The sequence below is a fragment of the Phascolarctos cinereus genome, unplaced genomic scaffold, assembly GCF_003287225.1.
Source record: "Phascolarctos cinereus isolate Bilbo 61053 unplaced genomic scaffold, phaCin_HiC Scaffold_3;HRSCAF=262, whole genome shotgun sequence".
Taxonomy (NCBI): Eukaryota; Metazoa; Chordata; class Mammalia; order Diprotodontia; family Phascolarctidae; genus Phascolarctos; species Phascolarctos cinereus.
This window is the reverse complement of record NW_027555736.1, coordinates 122,943,592-122,961,705: the sequence shown is the minus strand read 5'-3', so window position 1 is coordinate 122,961,705 and position 18,114 is coordinate 122,943,592. Positions and strand designations below refer to the sequence as shown.

At 40.0% G+C, this 18,114-nt stretch overlaps 1 protein-coding gene across 1 annotated transcript in view; it reads left to right on the top strand.

Moving 5' to 3' along the window:
* Positions 1-618: 618 nt before the first annotated feature.
* The window catches only part of AGBL1 (AGBL carboxypeptidase 1), a 910,143-nt gene continuing 892,647 nt past the window's right edge, over positions 619-18,114 (top strand). The window contains exons 1-3 of the mRNA XM_020963428.2: positions 619-742; positions 2,639-2,770; positions 6,176-6,269. Of these exons, the coding sequence (XP_020819087.2) occupies positions 619-742; positions 2,639-2,770; positions 6,176-6,269 (350 nt within the window). The remainder of the gene's footprint in view (positions 743-2,638; positions 2,771-6,175; positions 6,270-18,114) is intronic.

The window sequence follows — 18,114 nt, the reverse complement described above, 5'->3', positions numbered from 1 at the left end:
ATAATACGTCTTTTGAGGAACATTTATTTCTTTCCTCAGTCAAGTAGAGGCTTATGGGACTGTTCTCCTTATAACTAAAAAAAATCCCAGGAATGCTATTTAAGACTTACTCTTTAGGTCCCATGGATCTGCTATGGAGCACTTATCAAAAGACAGGGGTATGAATCACTTAGGATGAAGAGGAAGGCATGGAGGAATTGAGTTGAAATGTACACCATAGAAAGGAGTACCCACAGTGTTGATGTGACAAACTCAACAAAGTATAAAGTCTAGAAATTGATTTCATCTGCTCTAGTGAAAGGGCTATATTCTATTTGCCCCCTCCATCATTACTGCCCATTGTACTCTGATGACCTCACAGGGGAAGGTTAGAGCAGATGACTTTTATAGTCTCTTTCAACTATAATTGAAATTGAGTCTCTTTCCCTAATTTCCTATCATAAACATTGAGTAGCTTAAGAACTATAAAGGATCTGGCCTCTTCTAGTATCTTTTAAAATAAACTGAACAATTCCTTCTTGTGTCCAGCTTTTTAGGCCTGTTTCCTGTTTTCTAAAATCATGATTAATGATTCTACTCTCATTCCTTTCCTTAGGTACAGATCGAAGGATCCACTACATGATTAGCAAGGGAGGCAGTGAAGCCCTCCTCCAGACCTTGGTGGACTCTGCTCGGACAGCTTCCCCAGATTACAACATCCTCTTGCCTCTTCTTCGGTTGCTGGTCAAGGTTGGCCAGAGAGGTACCAATGGCCCTTGAAGCCTGAGGCTAAATAGAATGAAACACACACACACACACACACACACACACACACACACACACACACACACATATATTTTGGTAATAATGAAAGTGATACTGGGAACTTAATATTCAATGAAGCTCTAATAGAACTTGGACAATGGCATAGCCGTTTTCATAATATTTATGGGAATAACCACACAAGTATAGCTTTATTCTTTCATAGATCACACATACTAAAATCAGGGCATTCATATGGTTTTGCCTAGGTTGTTGGAGGAAGGTTTATAGTGGAGTGCTTCATAGGGATGTCCTTGGCTATCTGCTGTTTAGTAATGTTATTGCTGACTTATATAATGGCATAGATGACATACTTATATTTGAAGAAGACGAAGTTGAGAGGGAATAAAGAATATACTAGGTGATGGTTTAGACCCCAAATGATCTTAACTAGTGAAAACAATGAACTAAAATTAGTGGGATGCAATTTTATAGGGATAAACACAAAATCATAAATGAGTCCAAAAAATCAACTGCCCAAGTATAGGATGGGAGAGACAGGGCTACATAATGATTTGTATGTAGGTCTGGAGTTTTAGTGAACTACACAATATAAGATGAAATAGGACTTGCCCTCAAATAGGGCATTCTGCTTGATGGAAACAACATATCCACAGATAAATGTAGTATCATTGAAGCTTCGCAGGAGAGATGGCATTTGGGGTCAAACTCAAAAGAAGCTGTATATTCTAAGAAGTGGATTGTGTGAAGGAAAATAATATGAAATATGTCTGAGGCAAACAGGGTTAAGTGACTTGCCCTAGAGTCACACAACTAGGAAGTATCTGAGGCCAGATTTGAACTTAGGAAGATGAGTCCACTGTACCATCTAGCTGCCCCCTACACACACACACACACACACACACACACACACACACACACACACACACGTGTGTGTGTGTATGTATCTCCTACTTTGCATAAGATATATCTCAACCATTCTTACCTCCACTGCTTGGAATACACAGGCCTGGAGTCAGAAAGACCCACCTTCCTGATCAAATCTGGCCTCAGACACTTACTGGCTGTGTGATTCTAGACAAATCATTTAACTCTGTTTACCTTAGTTTCCTCATCTGTAAAATGAGTTGGAGAAGGAAATGACAAATCACTCCAGCATCTTTGCCAAGAAAACCCCAGATGGGGTCCCAAAGATTCAGACATGACTGAAAAATCTACTTAACAACAACATATATACATACACACATACCTGTTTGTGTGTATGTATACACACAGATGTGTGAACATGTATGTATACATATATACATATGTATAAACATGCATGTATACATATACACATATGTATATATGTATACATATATACATATGTATAAACATGCATGTATACATATACACATATGTATAAACATTTATAGAGAGAGAGAGACAGAAAGAGAAGGGAAGAGATCCAAGAATCCAAGAGATCTATTCTGGGGCAGAGGATAGAACGGGTCTAACGGTACAAATAGAAAGGTTGCACTTGACAAGAAGTCAAAAAGTGAGGGTTATTAATTCCCCAGAGACTCACATCAAAGGAGGAGAGAATGAAGGGAGATCTACTTAGCATGGTATCATTTTTATGACAGTTACATAATACTATATTAGGCAGTCATGACAAAATTGGTGGACAATACTAAAAAGAGTGTAATATATATGATCACTAGTGCTGCTGGGGTATGTAATACTCCAGTGAAGCACTTAGTATAAATCACTTTATCTTTACATCTTCAGACTATGAAAATTTGACTTGTGATGCTTTCTATTTGTGCGACATGACTTGCTCAGAGTCAGTGTCAGAAGCCACTCATGGACTAATTTCTGTTGTGTGTGCTTCTAGATAAAGAGTTTGGAAAGAAAGCTCTGGAATTGGAGGCACTTGATGTGATGTTGATTCTGGCCAGAAAAAATCTGTCTCACAACCAGAATCTCATTCATTGTCTCTGGGCACTGCAGGTTTTTGCCTCTAGAGGTAAGTTGATTCTTTATATTTAGCTCTGGTCAAGGGAACCTTCTGAAACAAAACTTGAAGAACTAGACATCAAATCATAACAGTATTTGTGTGTGTTTGTGTGTGTGGGGGGGGAGAGAGAGAGAGGAAGAGAGAGAAATAGAAGGAGGAGGAGGAGAAGGAGGAGGGTGTAGGGGGTCTAGGTGTGGCAAGGAGATAAGGAAAAGAGAGGGCTGGGAGAGAATGGGGGGAGGAGGAGAATGAAGGGGGAAAAGGAGGGAGCAGATAAGTGGAAATAATTAATTGACTAGATTTATGACAGCTGCTTGTGAGGAGATGAGCTGTGATAGGCGCGAGCTTATATTTTGATCTTCGCTTCAGCTTTGCAGAATCCTGAGTCTGGCCCTAAAGTGAGCCTTCAAAGTCTCAGCAAGCCCCAAGCATTTCCTTTCCTTTTCTCCTATAAAGCCTGTAGCTTAAAGCTCCTGGCTTCTAGTCCATGCTTGGACTCTCCCCAGCTGGCTGATCTCTCTTAATGTCTCAGTTTCAATTTCCTCATCTATAAAACGGGTAGAGTCAACATCTATAGTACCTACTTGAATGGTTTGTTGTGAGAATAAAATGAGACCATCAATGTAGAGTACTTTGCAAATTTTGGACTGGACATGGGATTTCATTGATGTGAAGAATTATTGATGAGGAAATTCCTTCTTCCAATTCAGATCAGCATCTTCTCTGCAACTTAGGGTATTGGAGAATTGCTTAGAGCTCTGAGAGGTCATATGATCACACAGTCAGTATGAGTCAAAGGCATGACTTCTTGGCTCCAAGTCAGTCCTGTATCATCTATGTATCACTGCTTTCCCAACATGGCTGCAAGCAAACCTAATTACAAAGTACTTCCTTCTCTGACAAAGTATTTTTCGTGGAGAAGTGGATAGAAGTGCATGACAGCCTTCACATAACAAAGAACAGGAGCATAAAAACAAGTAAAACCCCAGGCCAGCTCTCTATCCATTATACTTAGTTGCCTCTCACATTAGCTATGATGATGATGACGATGATGTATAGAGCAACTCTGTAGTCAGAGAGTGACTTTGTTTAGTCATTTTAGTCATGTCTGGCTCTTTGTGACTCCATTTGGGATGTTCTTAGCAAAGATACTGGAGTGGCTTGCCATTTTCTTCTCTGGCTAATTTTACAGAAGAGGAAACTAAGGTAAACAGGGTTAAGTGACTTGCCCAGGGTCATATAGCTAGCAAGTGTCTAGGGTCAGATTTGAACTCAGGTCTTCCTGGTTCCAGGTCTGGCACACTGTGCACTGCACCACCTATCTGCCTTCACAAAGAGTGACTACAGCTATCATTTTGAGATCTAAAAATTGGAAGTACTTTATGTAAATGTTCTAAGGAATAAAAATAAAATCAGTTAAGAAGCATCGTAGTATAAGGATATTCTTGGAGATTAATACATCTGGATTCAGGTCCTACCTGTGAAAAATTTATCTGTGTGATCATAGACAAATCACTTGACCTTTTTATGTCTCACATGATTCTCTAAGACTACGATTTAGAGGCATCTTGCGTATCTGCATTGGTAGATTGAGCTCTATATCAATGACATCACATGGCTAGATCAACAGAAACATCAGTCAGATGACTTCCCGCTCTTTCTGTAGCTCTGAGAAGACCCGTGATTTTGCTGTGGGTAAAAGGTATCTCAGTGACCATTTGACACCCATCTTAATATTGTAGCAATTGTTCCATAATGTACTTTGGAAACATTTGCACAGTCTATACAGGATATGTAATGACCTGAGAATAACAGAGTTCGAGCAACCTGTACGTTGCTGTCGCCTTAATGAATTGTTTGGTGTTGTGGAAGGCACCAGCAGGCTCTCCAAACATTCCCTGTCAGCAGGATGACTTGGCTAGGGCCCTAAAAAGACTGCAAAAGCCAATGGGCCCTTTGGCAGCTCCCAAATGGCCAATAGGCTATGTTTATAGAGCTGCCAGAGGCCCAGCCTCAGGCAGCCATCCAGAGCGCCTGCTGGCTGCTGAACCAGTGTCGGTTTCTTATTCTTATTCTCTCTCTACTGGAGATTCTACACTTTATCTTCTGCATCACAGTCAGTGCGAACAAAGAAAGCTTGGTGTTTTACCCCGCCAACAATTCTACTACGGGCCAAGAATTTACCCAGGTCCCATTTCTTTCTCCCTTCTTCTGGATTAGAAGTGAGAGGATTGGACTATGATCTTCCAGAGGTTTTATTTTCCAGGCCTTGATGTCATATTTGTAGCCATCCATTCAGGCAAACTGAAAAAAAAAGAAAGGAGTACTAGGGATAACTGTTCTGCTCCCTTCAGCAGGAGGGAATAGATAATATCTTTGAAATTCTACCAGAGAGTTGAAGGAACACTCAGATCATTCCCTCAGCTGTAACTGACTCAAAGATGGAAGACATCTTGGTGCCTATGCAAAACAGGAAGACATATCTCCTGTGCAATAAATTGCTCTTGAGAATTAAAAAAAATCATTCTAAGCTTAGTTGAACTAGTACATATTTGCATCCAGAGAGTTGACACAGCCCAGAGCAGCCAACCTGACGTGTTAGACATTGTCTAAAGGTTGTTTTAATTTTGTATAGCAGTTTAATTTTAATTTGTTGAAACTTATATGGCCATTTGTTTACTAATTTGGGAACCTTACTCTTCTACCTTGCCATTGAGAGGGTTCTTCTCTTGAGAAGCTTAAAATATCCATCCTCATTTCCATGAGTGGAAATTGTACTGACTGGAATCTGAGCACCTGGATTTGAATCCTGGCTTTGCTTTCTACTCCTGGATGGTCTGAGATAAAACACTCCCCATTCTCTGATCTCTCATCTGCAAAATGAGAGGATGGAGTAGATGGTCTCTAATATTTCATTTTCCAGTTTTAAATCCTTTGCTCCAATGATTTCACTTGATCATTTTGGGGCCTTCCCTGATATATCACAGTCCCAGCAGGCCTTTTCTACAATGGTCTTCTCTGAGTTTGCAGGGAGAGGAGGAGAGAAGGAAAGGAGAGGGACCCAGAAACATCACCATTTGTACATGGAAATACTGAAGAAATGATCAGAAAACTTGTCTCACCATGAAGTGAGTCTCTGTGCACCAATTTTCTTGCACATTCTCCCTAGTAATAAAAAGGAGGTGTGTAAGGAGGGAAGTCAGAAGTCAAAATGCATTTGCGCCAGACTCAATAGATTATATGATGTTTGAGCCTCACACTTCACCTTCTCTACTGTATCACAGATGAGATTGCTGGCAAAAAATCAGAAAGTAGTGTACCCCCCTCCCAGGCCTTTGGGTTAATTTTCTAAAGTTAAGGACAGTTTGGTTCCTACTCGTCCCATAACTATTGTTACCCTTGTCTTTTCTGTAGTCACGACTGCAGCAATGCTGGGCATCAATGGAGCAATGGAGCTGCTTTTCAAGGTTATCACCCCTTATTCTAGAAAACGTGCCAGGATTATCAGGTACTGAGCAGGTAGCTACTTAGCTACATAAAGCCATATCATGTCCTGTTGTTACTATTCAGTTGTTTCAGTCATGTAACTCTTCCTGACTCCGTTTGGGGTTTTCTTGACAAATACACAGGAGTGGTTTTCCATTTCCTTCTCTAGCTCATTTTGTGGATGAGGAAACTGAGTCAAACAGGGTTCAGTGACTTACCCAAGGTCACAGAGCTAGTATCTGAGGCCAGATTTGAACTCAGGAAGAAGAGTTTTCCTGACTTCAGGCTGGGCACTCTATCCACTGCATCACCCAGCTGCCCTATCATGTCTAGAAGGACATACGTCCAAGACGGTGGTTAAATGGAAATGCACCTAAATGGACATACACATATGGGATTTCCAGTGTGGCTTAGAGATTCCTTTCTGTCCCCCTGAAAGGACACAGAAACATCATAATCCTGTCCTACTAAACTTTCAGACAGAAAACAACTGTAAGAAAGCCAGGCTAGTCCTCAGCTTCCAATTTATTCTTTTATTATTTTGTTCCAAAAGACAGTACAGAAATGACTTGAAAAGATGCCCAGTCCCATAAGATCAGAAGCATAAGCCAGCTCAATTTCTGATATGTGATCTGGGTCATGTAATAGCCCATCATGGTTGTGTGCTGGTAGATAAGATGCCATTATAATGTAAAGATGGATTTCTCTGCCTATTCTTTCTGTTCCTGGTTTGCAAGAGTAGAGTAAGTCACAAAGTTAAAAGAGAAGATGGCCGGGCACAGAAGCTTTATAGATATTCTGAGCCATTAGGATCCATCATTCTTGGGAGTGACTCATAGAGGACCTTGAAAGAATATTAAAAGAAATTCAGCCAATTTCCAAGATAGATGGAGTAGTTTGAAAAGTTGCATTTCCATGCTCAGGCGTGTTATTTTCGATGTCCTTACATTAATCTTGGACCATATTCTACCTGGTTATTCTGCTCCTGAGCCACCACAGCTCTTCCAGTGCCTATTCATCCTCACCTAAAGGCCTTTGTGTTGTTTCCTAGGGTAAATGAGCTTGCATCCAAAACTAGACTGGGCTAAGATCCTCTAAGGGAAAGGCAGCAGTGAGAGTTGAATTTGGGAACAAAGCTTATCATGGTAACAGGGAAGGAGAATAGAACCAGGGAACAGAAGGCATAGGGTTAGGTGATGGGGCCGTTGAGCCTAAAGAAAGTTTCTTCGGGTTATGAACAGCATTTCTGAGTTTTTAGATCATCCTGTAAAATCTGGGCTAGATGGTCTATTGTAGCCTAATGAAATATTTCAGACCAAACCTCCTTAGGGAAAATGATTTATTAACTATACCATCTAGTCCAAGATTTCAGTTTAACAGCCACAGTGTACAGCAGCCAACCTGAGATGTCAGACATTGGTAAAAGGTCATTTAATTTTGTGTTGCAGTTTAATGTTTAATCAGATGAAACTCATGTAACCATTTGTTTACTGATATGGGAGCCTTAGCCCTCTATCTGACTCTATCCTTTTCTTTGAAGCCTTAATATCCATCCCATCTAATTTTGTTTGTTGGATTAATATTAACAATCATTCACATTTATATCACCTTTCAAGTTTACAAAGCACTTTCATTACAACTCCACGAGGATGGGGGGGGGCTACCCATTTAACAGACAAGGAAATTGAAAATCAGAGATATTAAGCAACTTGCCCATAATCATATAGAAACTATCACTGGTAGGGTTGAACTGCAATCATTTCACTCCTGATTCTAAGTCCAGTTCTCTGCTGGATAAGTCCTATAACAGGAATAGTCAGTCAATCAACAAGCATTTTTAAGTACCTACTATATGCCAGGCACTATTGTATGTAACTCTGTAACTCAGAATTCTCAAAACTTCTGTAATCTTCCAGGATTTTTGGGTAGAGGCTAGGTCAATTTTACATAAGAAAATGGATGTACAATTCAATTCAATGAGCATTTATAAGTCCCCTGCTCTATGCATAGACACACACAAAAAAGTAGTTTCTGTTCTTCAAGAGCTAACATTCTATAGAGAAGAGCATAGCTTTCCAAAGTAAGTACTGTGACTGAATCCAAATTCTTAAAGCTTTGCCATTCACTTGTTGGGTAGGTCTTTTGGGCCACAGGACAAGGGTTAGGGAAGAATCTGGAATTAGGGGTTTTTAGATCCCTGTTCCCCATGGCTCCCTTTCATATAAACAAATCTAGACATTTCCCCAGGTCTCCTTAAATGAATGGACATTGGGGCTTGTTTGAGAGACTATTACAGGGAGGAGAAGGGGATATAAAATTCCATAGGTACTAAAAGCCCTCTCTAATGTCCTCTTCCAAAATATAATAGCCTGAGCTCCAGTTATTCAGGAGTGTCTCTCCTTTTTTTTTTTTAATGACAGGATGCCAAGCGTTGTATCAAAGTGACTTTTCTGTGGAGATTAAAACTGCCCCACTTCTCCAGCCTGAGACTAAAATTAGTTATGCAGCTGTTCTCCACCAAAGCACTGTCCCTAGCTCGTCTTCAGGGCAAGATTTACAATGGAGGCACTGACTACACACCTTTAAACAGAGAAAGGGATACTAAGAGCCAGGCTAGTACCCTCTGAGGCTGCATGCCAGGACAGCTTACTGATACCCTACATGCTGAGCATACAGATTTCCTTCTCCCCACCCACATACCCACCTGCTTCCTCAACCCTATTACTCATGTAAGCAGATCCATGTCATAATGAATGGAGAAAGGGAGGGTCCTTAGATGAAGTTGCCAAGGCAAAATAAAACCAAATTGATAGCATCTGCACTTCAATAATGGGCCTTAAACACATGTGTCTGAGTGTAGTTGTGTGTGGGCACACACACACACACACACACACACACACACAAACAATCCTACCTCCCTTAGTATGAATGAAATGAGGAACACGACAAATATAAATTGGTTAAATCATAATAATACACCATATATTGGTAGTGTGCTTCTCTTCTGTATCTTATTCTTATGCTTCATTGTTTTATGGAGATGACCTGGAATTTTCAAAGTATCAACAGTACAACACAAATTCTGGAAAGCCTTATTGAATTTAAAGATTTCAAATTTAAAAGGCTTCAAATACAGGAGCCATGTTAGGAGCATATCTCAGTTTTCTAAGGACCAGTCTATAAATACTCATTACCAGGTTTTCCATGTGGTGAAGATTATTATTATTATTATTTTTTGTCTTTAGCCACTTTTGAAAGCTATACACTAGGTAAGAGAGGGACTGTGAACTTTGCTGGTGGGGGAAGTCCTCATGACAGAGCCACAGATTTATGAAGTATTGAATTAAAGCACTTTCAGCTTTTCAAAGTGTTTATATATATTTAAATCTCATTTTATCTTAGCATCCATCTGGAAAAAATACAGTCTGAGAGAGACCAAACCTAGTTCATTCTAGTCTTCTTTTTTTTGTGACCCCTAGGTCAAAGGTCTGGAACATTTTATTCATTCCCAGTTTCTATTGGTACTTATCCTCATTAGGATATTCCAGATATGTTCTAGTAAAATGTTTTCTTCACTTAACATTGCTTTTGCTGCCACCCACTGAGGTTTAAGTGGGGGATAATGGTAGAGCTGGTGGTGTAGAGAAGATGGTACAATTTTTTTCTTTCAGTTTTCCCAAATGTTGAGAAAGCAAGATCATTGCTGTTTAGGTTCTGCAGGCCTTTAGGTAGCCCATAGAATCCCCAAAGGATAACACCCATAGTATCCTAGGGTCATAGAAGTCAAACCTGGAAGAAACCTTAAAAGTAGTCTATTTCAATGCCTTGATGTTACAGGTAAAAAACCAAAAACAAACAAACAAACAAACAAACAAAAAACACAAAACTGACTCCAGAGAAGGTAAATAGAAAGTCATAGAGGTAGTAGGTAGGAGGGCAAGGATTTGAACCTGGGTCCTCTGAATTCAAATTTTGTTTTCTTGCCATGACACTACCTTCTTGTCCTTTGCTCATACATTTTCCCCCACTGGCTCTTCTCAGGATTCCAACTTGCCTAACTTTTAAAATATCTTCTTCTTGCCTCTGATAGTGACTGATTTTTCCTCCACTATTCCCATCCCCAATTTTTGGTATATTTCTGCTTCCTAATTTTCCCCTTCCTTTCCCACACCTGGGTTCAATTTGCTCTGATTCTTCCCAGCTAATTTCTGGCTCTATATGCCTTAACATTTTCAAACGTATGAATGTATGTGTGTGTGTGTGTGTGTGTGTATATATATGCATGTATATATGTGTGTATGCACAACACATGTGTATATATACATATATGTATATGTACATGTGTCTACATATATACTTATATATTTATTTATATGGAACTACCTTCAACTTTTTCTTCCTTTTTTGTAGTTATTGTAATTATTTGTAAGCACTTCATCAGTTGGTATGTTTCACCCCTGTGCTGCCTGGCCCCCTCTGCTCCTATCCCCCCAGGATAGATTATAAAATGCTTTTGAACAAGCAGAATGTTTCCTCTGGGTGATATGCTTAGCCCAGCATACAGAGAGGGGATAATAGTGCATCTGACATACATCCAAATGACATTCAATTAATATCTGTTATACTGAAAGGCTGGCTGGTCCTGACAGAAGTCATAAAATTTGAACTAGACGGGAAACTGAGAGCTTGCAGCTTAGCATATGTAGTCTACGATACTAGTGTTCTCTTTGATCAGACAGCTGTATTTGATAGTACAACAGATGCTTCTGCTGAAAGTGGGATCAAAGATATGACTCCTGACAGTTGCCCCGTTCGCCTTCCAGCTGAGCTCCTGTTTGGGCTCTCCATTGGCTCTTCCTTTTACTGTGGATAAGCCTCTCTGTTTCTAGGAGAGTGCTTTGGAAGTTACATTATCTCAGCATGGATGATTTAGAGAGCTGAGAATTGAGTTCTGAGGCCTGTCTACCATTGACTTGTTATGTGACCCAAAATCAGGTCCTTGCTCTCTTTTTACCTGTGTCTTGACCTCTCAAACCAAGGAGAATACTAGGTATTCTCCCTATGCCTCTTAGGGCTGTTTGGGGTGCTTGGTAGAATGAACATCAATCAGGCTTTTTGAAGTCCTTAAAAAAAAAGCAAGCAGTATCCTTCAGAAGATCATTATCGATGAGTCTTGGGGGGCTCTTTTTAATCTTGCTGACCTCCCTTGCCTCATAAACATTTTACTTAATCAGACATAGATTGGACAGCCTAGCAGATGGACTGAATTCTGGCAGCTGCTGTGTCTTTTAGACCCTGTTTTGTTGTGTATTTGTTATGATATTAGTTTCCCAGAAGAGGAACTTCACATAGCCTGAGCATGGTCTGCTCATCTCTTGTCAGAACACCTGCATTCTCCATGGAGCATGCCTCCCCATCCCGGGAGCTCAGCATTGCTCTGATCTCACCTGCCTAGAGAATCACATCTCTGGTATTTTGGGCTCCTCCAGGGTCCTCTGGCATTTCTAACAAGGCCTCACCCTGTGGTGTGCACTACTCCCACTGACTCATCCCTGGGGAGGGTTGTCTGATATGGAGCTGGTAGGCATGGAAAGCTGTGTGCTCCGGAACAGTCATCTCAGCCACAAGAAGTGATTGATGTGTCAGGCCTTTTACAAACCTCATAAGCAAATTCTTCCTATTATTGACCTCTGTTCCCCCTCCCGTTCTTTAACCAGTGTCTATCCATGAATAGAATAGTGTTAAGAGTATCATGATGATCTCTGCACTTCAAACATACTGAACTCTGGGCATTTGTGGCATTTGGGGATTGCCTTAACTCTAGGATGATGGAACAAGTGCTTGTCTGGCATTTCTTTGTAAGTGTCCATCAAGAGTTACTCAGGACTATGGGACCTTGGAAATCATATAGGCTGACTCCTTCATCTTATAGATGAGGAAGCTGACACTCAGAGGGGTGAGATGATTTATGCCAGGACACACAGCTAGTTAATGGGATAGCTATAACCCAGCTCTACTTTCCTTTATGTTTCATGTCTTTGGATTCTCTCATGGAGTTAGTGATTATTTCAATTAAGGGTCTTTCAATGAAGTTTCTTCCAGTGAAGTCTGTGCTGTTGGCAATAAGCAGTCATAACAATGGTCCTTCCATGTCTAATCCATTCCTGCTGTATCACCTCTACAAGTATTAGCTGTACCCAGAGGAGTGAGGCACATTTCACGCAGACAGACCTAGCTCTCTCTGGTACCGTGTAAGGAGAGCTGGCTCTGGACAGAGAAAATGTAGTTATTGTTCGGTCACTTTCAATCATGTCTGACTCTCTGTGACTCCAGCTGGGGTTTTCTTGGCAAAGATACTGGAACTGTGCGCCATTTGCTTCTCCAATTGATTTTATAGCTGAGGAAACTGAGGCAAACAGGGGTTAAGTGACTTGTTCAGGGTCACACGTCTAGTAAGTGTCTGAAGCCAGATTTGAATTCAGGAAGATGAGTCTTCCTGACTCTAGGCCCAGTACTCTATGCACTGCGCCACCTAGCTGCCCTTAGACTCAAAGGACTGGGGTTCAAATCTTGCTTCAGATGCCCACTACCAGTTAAATAACTTCCCTGGATATCAGTTTTGTCAGCTGCAGAATGAGAGGATTTGATGTATTGCTGATGTCCATTTCAGCTTTAGTTCTACAGTCTTTTTATATTTCCTAAAAAGAACCGTGGATTTGGAATCAAAGGATCTGAGTGTGAATCTTTGTTCTGTCACTGTGTTACCATGGGCAAATCAATAAACTTCTCTGGGCCTCAGTTTCCTTTTTTGTACAGTGCAGTGATTTGATGAGGTGATTCTTGGTTGTAATCCTAGCTCTTTCACTCCCCAGAATATCATATTCCAAGTCCTCTGATTCTTTAACATAGAACCTGCTAAATCTTGTGCAAGGTCCATTATAGTCCTAAATTTAGGATCTGGTTATCCTCTTTGCCACTGCCATAGTGTCATAGACTCATAGAGTCTTAGAACTGTCAGAGACCCTAGAGGTTATCTAGTGCAATATTTTCTTTTTCATTTTTTTTCTTTTTTCTTTTTGGCTACTGGGGTTAAGTGACTTGCCCAGGGTCACACAGATAGTAAGTGTCAAGTGTTTGGTCTGAGTCCAGATTTGAACTCAGGTCCTCCTGGCTTCAGGGCTGGTGCTCTATCCACTGCACCACCTAGCTGCCCCTAGTCTAATATTTTCACTGCCCGATGCATTGATGCATGAACACCACTTACAACATCTCTCGAATTTAGCCATTAAGTCTCTTCTTGAACATGTCCAATGACTGGAAATTCACTCCCTTTTAAAGTGGCCTATTCTATTTTCAGATACCTCTAATTTTTAGGAACTTCTTTACTGCTTGAGCTAGAATCTTCCTCTTTGTATTCTCCATGCTTTGGACATGGTTCCATAGTCTGCAGGTATACAGGATGAGCCTAATTTCTCTTTCTCATGTGATAAATGTAATTCTCCTCTCCCTGTCCCTAGTCTTCTCTTCTCTATGATCAGTTTCTTTAACCATTCAATCAATCAATGTGTTTTTAGCAAGGGCCTACTAAACACCAGGCACTGTGTTAGATGCTGCCAATACAGGTCCAAAAAAATGAAACAATCTCTACTCACAAGGAGCTTACATCCTCTGTCTTTAGTCATGCTTTGGAGTTCTTTCACCATCTAATTACCTTCCTTTAGATATACTGCAATTTATCAAAGATTTTGGTCAAATAAGATAATATTTGTACAAAGTACATAACACAGTATCTGGCATATATCATACATTATATAAATGTTTATTCCCTTCCCTTCTCTCTCTTTCAAAAATCAGTTATACTTTTCTCAGGGAAGGTGAGCAATATCTCACCCCAGCCCTCTTGAATTTTCAATCTCCTTTCTTCCCAAGGGATCACACCTTTGTTGTCATAGAGCTGCCAAGTTAACCCAATTGTGAGTATAGGCATCTTACCTGTCACTGCCAAACATAGATACCCAGAGGGACAACCCCATGGCAGGTGTACTTGCTTTTCAAGTATATTCTTAGAAACAGAGTTTCTCTTAATACTAATTTTATGATTCTGTGATATAAATTCTGAGAGCCTGTTCTCAAATTAGCTGAATGTAAACACTAGGATGGTCAGTGCTCAAAGTTCTTACTGTAACTAACTGGAATAACATTAGAAAGACTTAATTTTTTTTTTTGATGTCATGGGAAAGTGGGACAGGGAAAACTGAGCACTGTATAAAGATCAACTAATATTACCACTTGGCACTTGTGGCTATAAATTAGTACCACTTTAAGTTGATTAAGTGACTCACAGATGAAAGTGGGTCAGAGGGAGCCAGGTTTTGTCCCTCAATGAGTTAAAGTGGCAGATTTAATGGAAGTAGTTCTTTATTTCCAACTGAAGGTCAATGAAATGAGGTTAAGATTAGAAAATTCTGTCAATGTTCTTTTGTGAGGGACTGTGAAATTTGGGCTGTAATATTTGGGGGTCATTTTAAGATCCTCAGGTGTAACTGATTTGGGATTCAAAGACATCCTCAAAAGTTGAGTTTAATTCAATTTAACAAACATTTAATTGCCAGTTATGTACAAGGTGCGAGAAATACAAAGTTAAAAATAAGAAAGAAAAAGAAATAGTTCATTCCCTCAAGTAGCTTACTTTCTACCCACAAGATAAAAATGGATAAAAATCTAGTACGAGAAAAATTGAGAAAGCAACAACATAGTGGAGAGGAGGAAGATCAGATAGAGGAAAAGAAAAGCAATTAGGAAGGCATTATAGGGGATATAGACCAGGAATTGAACCTTTAAGAAGATCCAAATTCTGAAAAGGCAGAGATGAGAAGGAATTATGTTCCAGGTAGAGAAAACAGTCTGTATGATAACACAGAGAAAAACAGATGTACTGTTGAGTACAAGAAGCAGCTAGTAATCTAGTAGTTTGCTATAGGGCTAATACTAGTAGAGTATATTAAAGGAAGGAGTATGAAATAAAAGCTGGAAAGATAGGTTGGAGCCAAATTCTGGCAGGCTTTAAATGTCAGGTGTAAGGAGTTTGTATTTCATCTTATAAGTGTTAGAGAGACACTGAAGATTTTTGAACAGAGGGGTGATTTGATCAAATATGCACCTCAGGGAGATGATGTTGGTAGCTGTGTTGAAGATGGTGGGGCGGGTCAAGACTGAATGCCTCTGTCCTTTGGAGGACTGGAAGGCAGAGCAAAAAGCTCTCTGTAAAGCCTCTGTATAAAATGACTCAAAAGCCCAACAAATTTCATTTCCTATCAGCAGCACTCTTTGGATTCTATTCCACCATCATCAGTCCTTTGTACTATACCTTCCTTTCCCCACCGCCCATCTCCAGCTTTTTAAGCTTCCTTTTCTGTGTTGTCTTCCCCAATTAGATTGTAAACTCCTGAGTGCAAGGATTGGTTTCCTTTTTCTTATTTGTAGCCCTAGAACTTAGCACAGTGCCTGACAGATAGTAGGTGCTTAATAAAAGTTTGTTGTATTTACTCTAAAGCAATGATACTATTTAATAGGTTGAATATTTGAGACAAACAATGATAAAAGGCCAAAATGGGTGGTAATTGTGTGAGTACAGATAAAAGATCAGATATGAGGATAAAGGACCAGATGTGAGAGAATTCATGTAGGTAGAATTGATATGAGTGGGAGGGAGATGGAAGAAGTAAGAATCATGAACCAGAGTGACTAGGAAGACTTTCTCAACAAAAATAGGGATTTTTTTAAAAGAGAAGCAGGCTTAGCTTAGAAGATGTGATTTCTTCTTTGGACACAATTAATTCTATATGCGTACAGGACATATAGGAAGAAATACCTGATAGGTATTGACAATGGACAAGTTCAGTAGGAGTGAATATGTAAACTGGGGCTCATCTGTATTGTGATAGTATTTGAACCTAAGGTATATACCGAAATCTTCAAGAGAGAATGTAGAAAGAGAAGAAGAAAGATGCTGAGAATCACTGAGTTAAGAAGACAAGATAGATAGGTAATGGTCCAAGAAAGGGAAGAGTAATCAGATGCGTACAGAAGGAGACGGTATCATGGAAGCCAAGAGAGGAGAGAGTGTCCAAAAAGTGGGAGATGGGGAGTATCAAAAGCTGAAAAAAAGTCAAGGAAGATTAAGACTGAGAAAAGCATATTGAATTTAGCAGCTAAGAGATAATTTCAGTTCTTAAAACAGTTTCAGTTAAGGGGTGGAGTTGGAAGTCATATTGTAAGAAATTGTGAAATGAGTGAATGGAAGGTGGTGGTAGTGAGTGAGGAAACAGAGATGTTGGGTTTGGACAATTCTTTCTGAGTTTGGCAGTGAAAGGGAGAAGAGATGAATAAATATAACTTGAGGGAATGGCAGTGTCATGTAAGGGTTTTTTTTTAAAGCTAGAGTAGATCTTAACATGTTTGTAGATATTAGAGAAAAATCAGTAGCTAAGGAGTGATTGCAAGTAATGGGGGTAAGAGAAAATAGAACGGGCAGACATTTGGAGAACATGGGATGGAATGGTATCAAAGGTACAAGTAGAGGGGTTGGCTTTGGGGAGCAGAAGGGCATCTCTTTTTCAGAGATAAGAGTAGAGGACAAGAGCTTGAATGAAGATATAGAGGACTTTGAGGGGAGAAGAGGGAGGTCATATTAGATGGCAGTAGAGTGGGAGGTATGAAAGAAGTAAAGCATTACAGCTGGCAGGGACATTGAGTGATCTTCAGATATAAGACCTTTATTTCACAGATCAGGAAAATGAAACCTGGGGAGTGACTTGTCCATTACTATGCAGCTAACTAGTCACAGAAGTGGGGCTAGAACACAGATCACCTGTCTTCCAAGTTCATTGACATTTTTGCAACACTAGACTGTAGTTTGGAATTTTTTTAAAGGTTGACAAAATACATATGGGTAAATGAGAGGGATTAAGTAAATAAAATGCAAAGGACAGTGTAAGTAGAGCCAAGGAGATTTGGGGAGGCAGGAAGCTGTCCTGGGCCCCTGTTTCATGTAGGTTGAAATGATTTGTTTCTGAAAATGGCCTGCCCTAATCATAGTAATCATCATCACACATAATAATGCTCCATTTTATGTGGCATGTTTCAGGCTAAATGAATCACACACACACACAAAATGCTTCTCAGAGTTAATACCAAAGCCCCCAAATTGTATGATGCTGTTATAGAGTTAAATAATATAGTGACAGAGTTATAATAATAAAGGGTAACAGGGAAAGAGGGAAATGATGAGGGGAAGGCAATGGAGAAAAGAGATGTTGCTGAAAGAAGATCAAGAGTCAATGAGGCAGAAAAACTGGGAAGGCAGTTCCAGATGGCAGGAGCAGGCTGATGCTATACAAACACCACTCCCTTCCCCACTCCCACCCTGAGCCCTGCAGGCAGGAGGGCACATGCTATACTGCCATCTTTTGTTGGCTTTATGAATTGCAGATCTAAATAGTCTCAGAAAAGACAAAACTATGATTTGGAAGAGCCAATATAAACAATCATCTTTACAAGTGCTAGAGATAGGAAGCTCAGAGTTTAGAGGAATGCATGTGAAAATGCTTTGTAAACTATAAAAAAAGTGAGGATTGGTTTTTCTTTATATTTTTTTCCTTTGTATCCTAGTGTCTAGCACAGGGGTAGGGAGACCTGTGGCCCTCTAGGTTCTCGAGTGCAGCACTTTGACTGAATCCAAACTTTACAGTTTAGCACATTGCCTAGTATATAGAAGGTGTTTAGCAAATGATTTCTGATTATCATGCTCTTCCTCTTCATCATTATTATCAGCTTCATATTTTAAGCATCCATGATTTTGCAAGTCT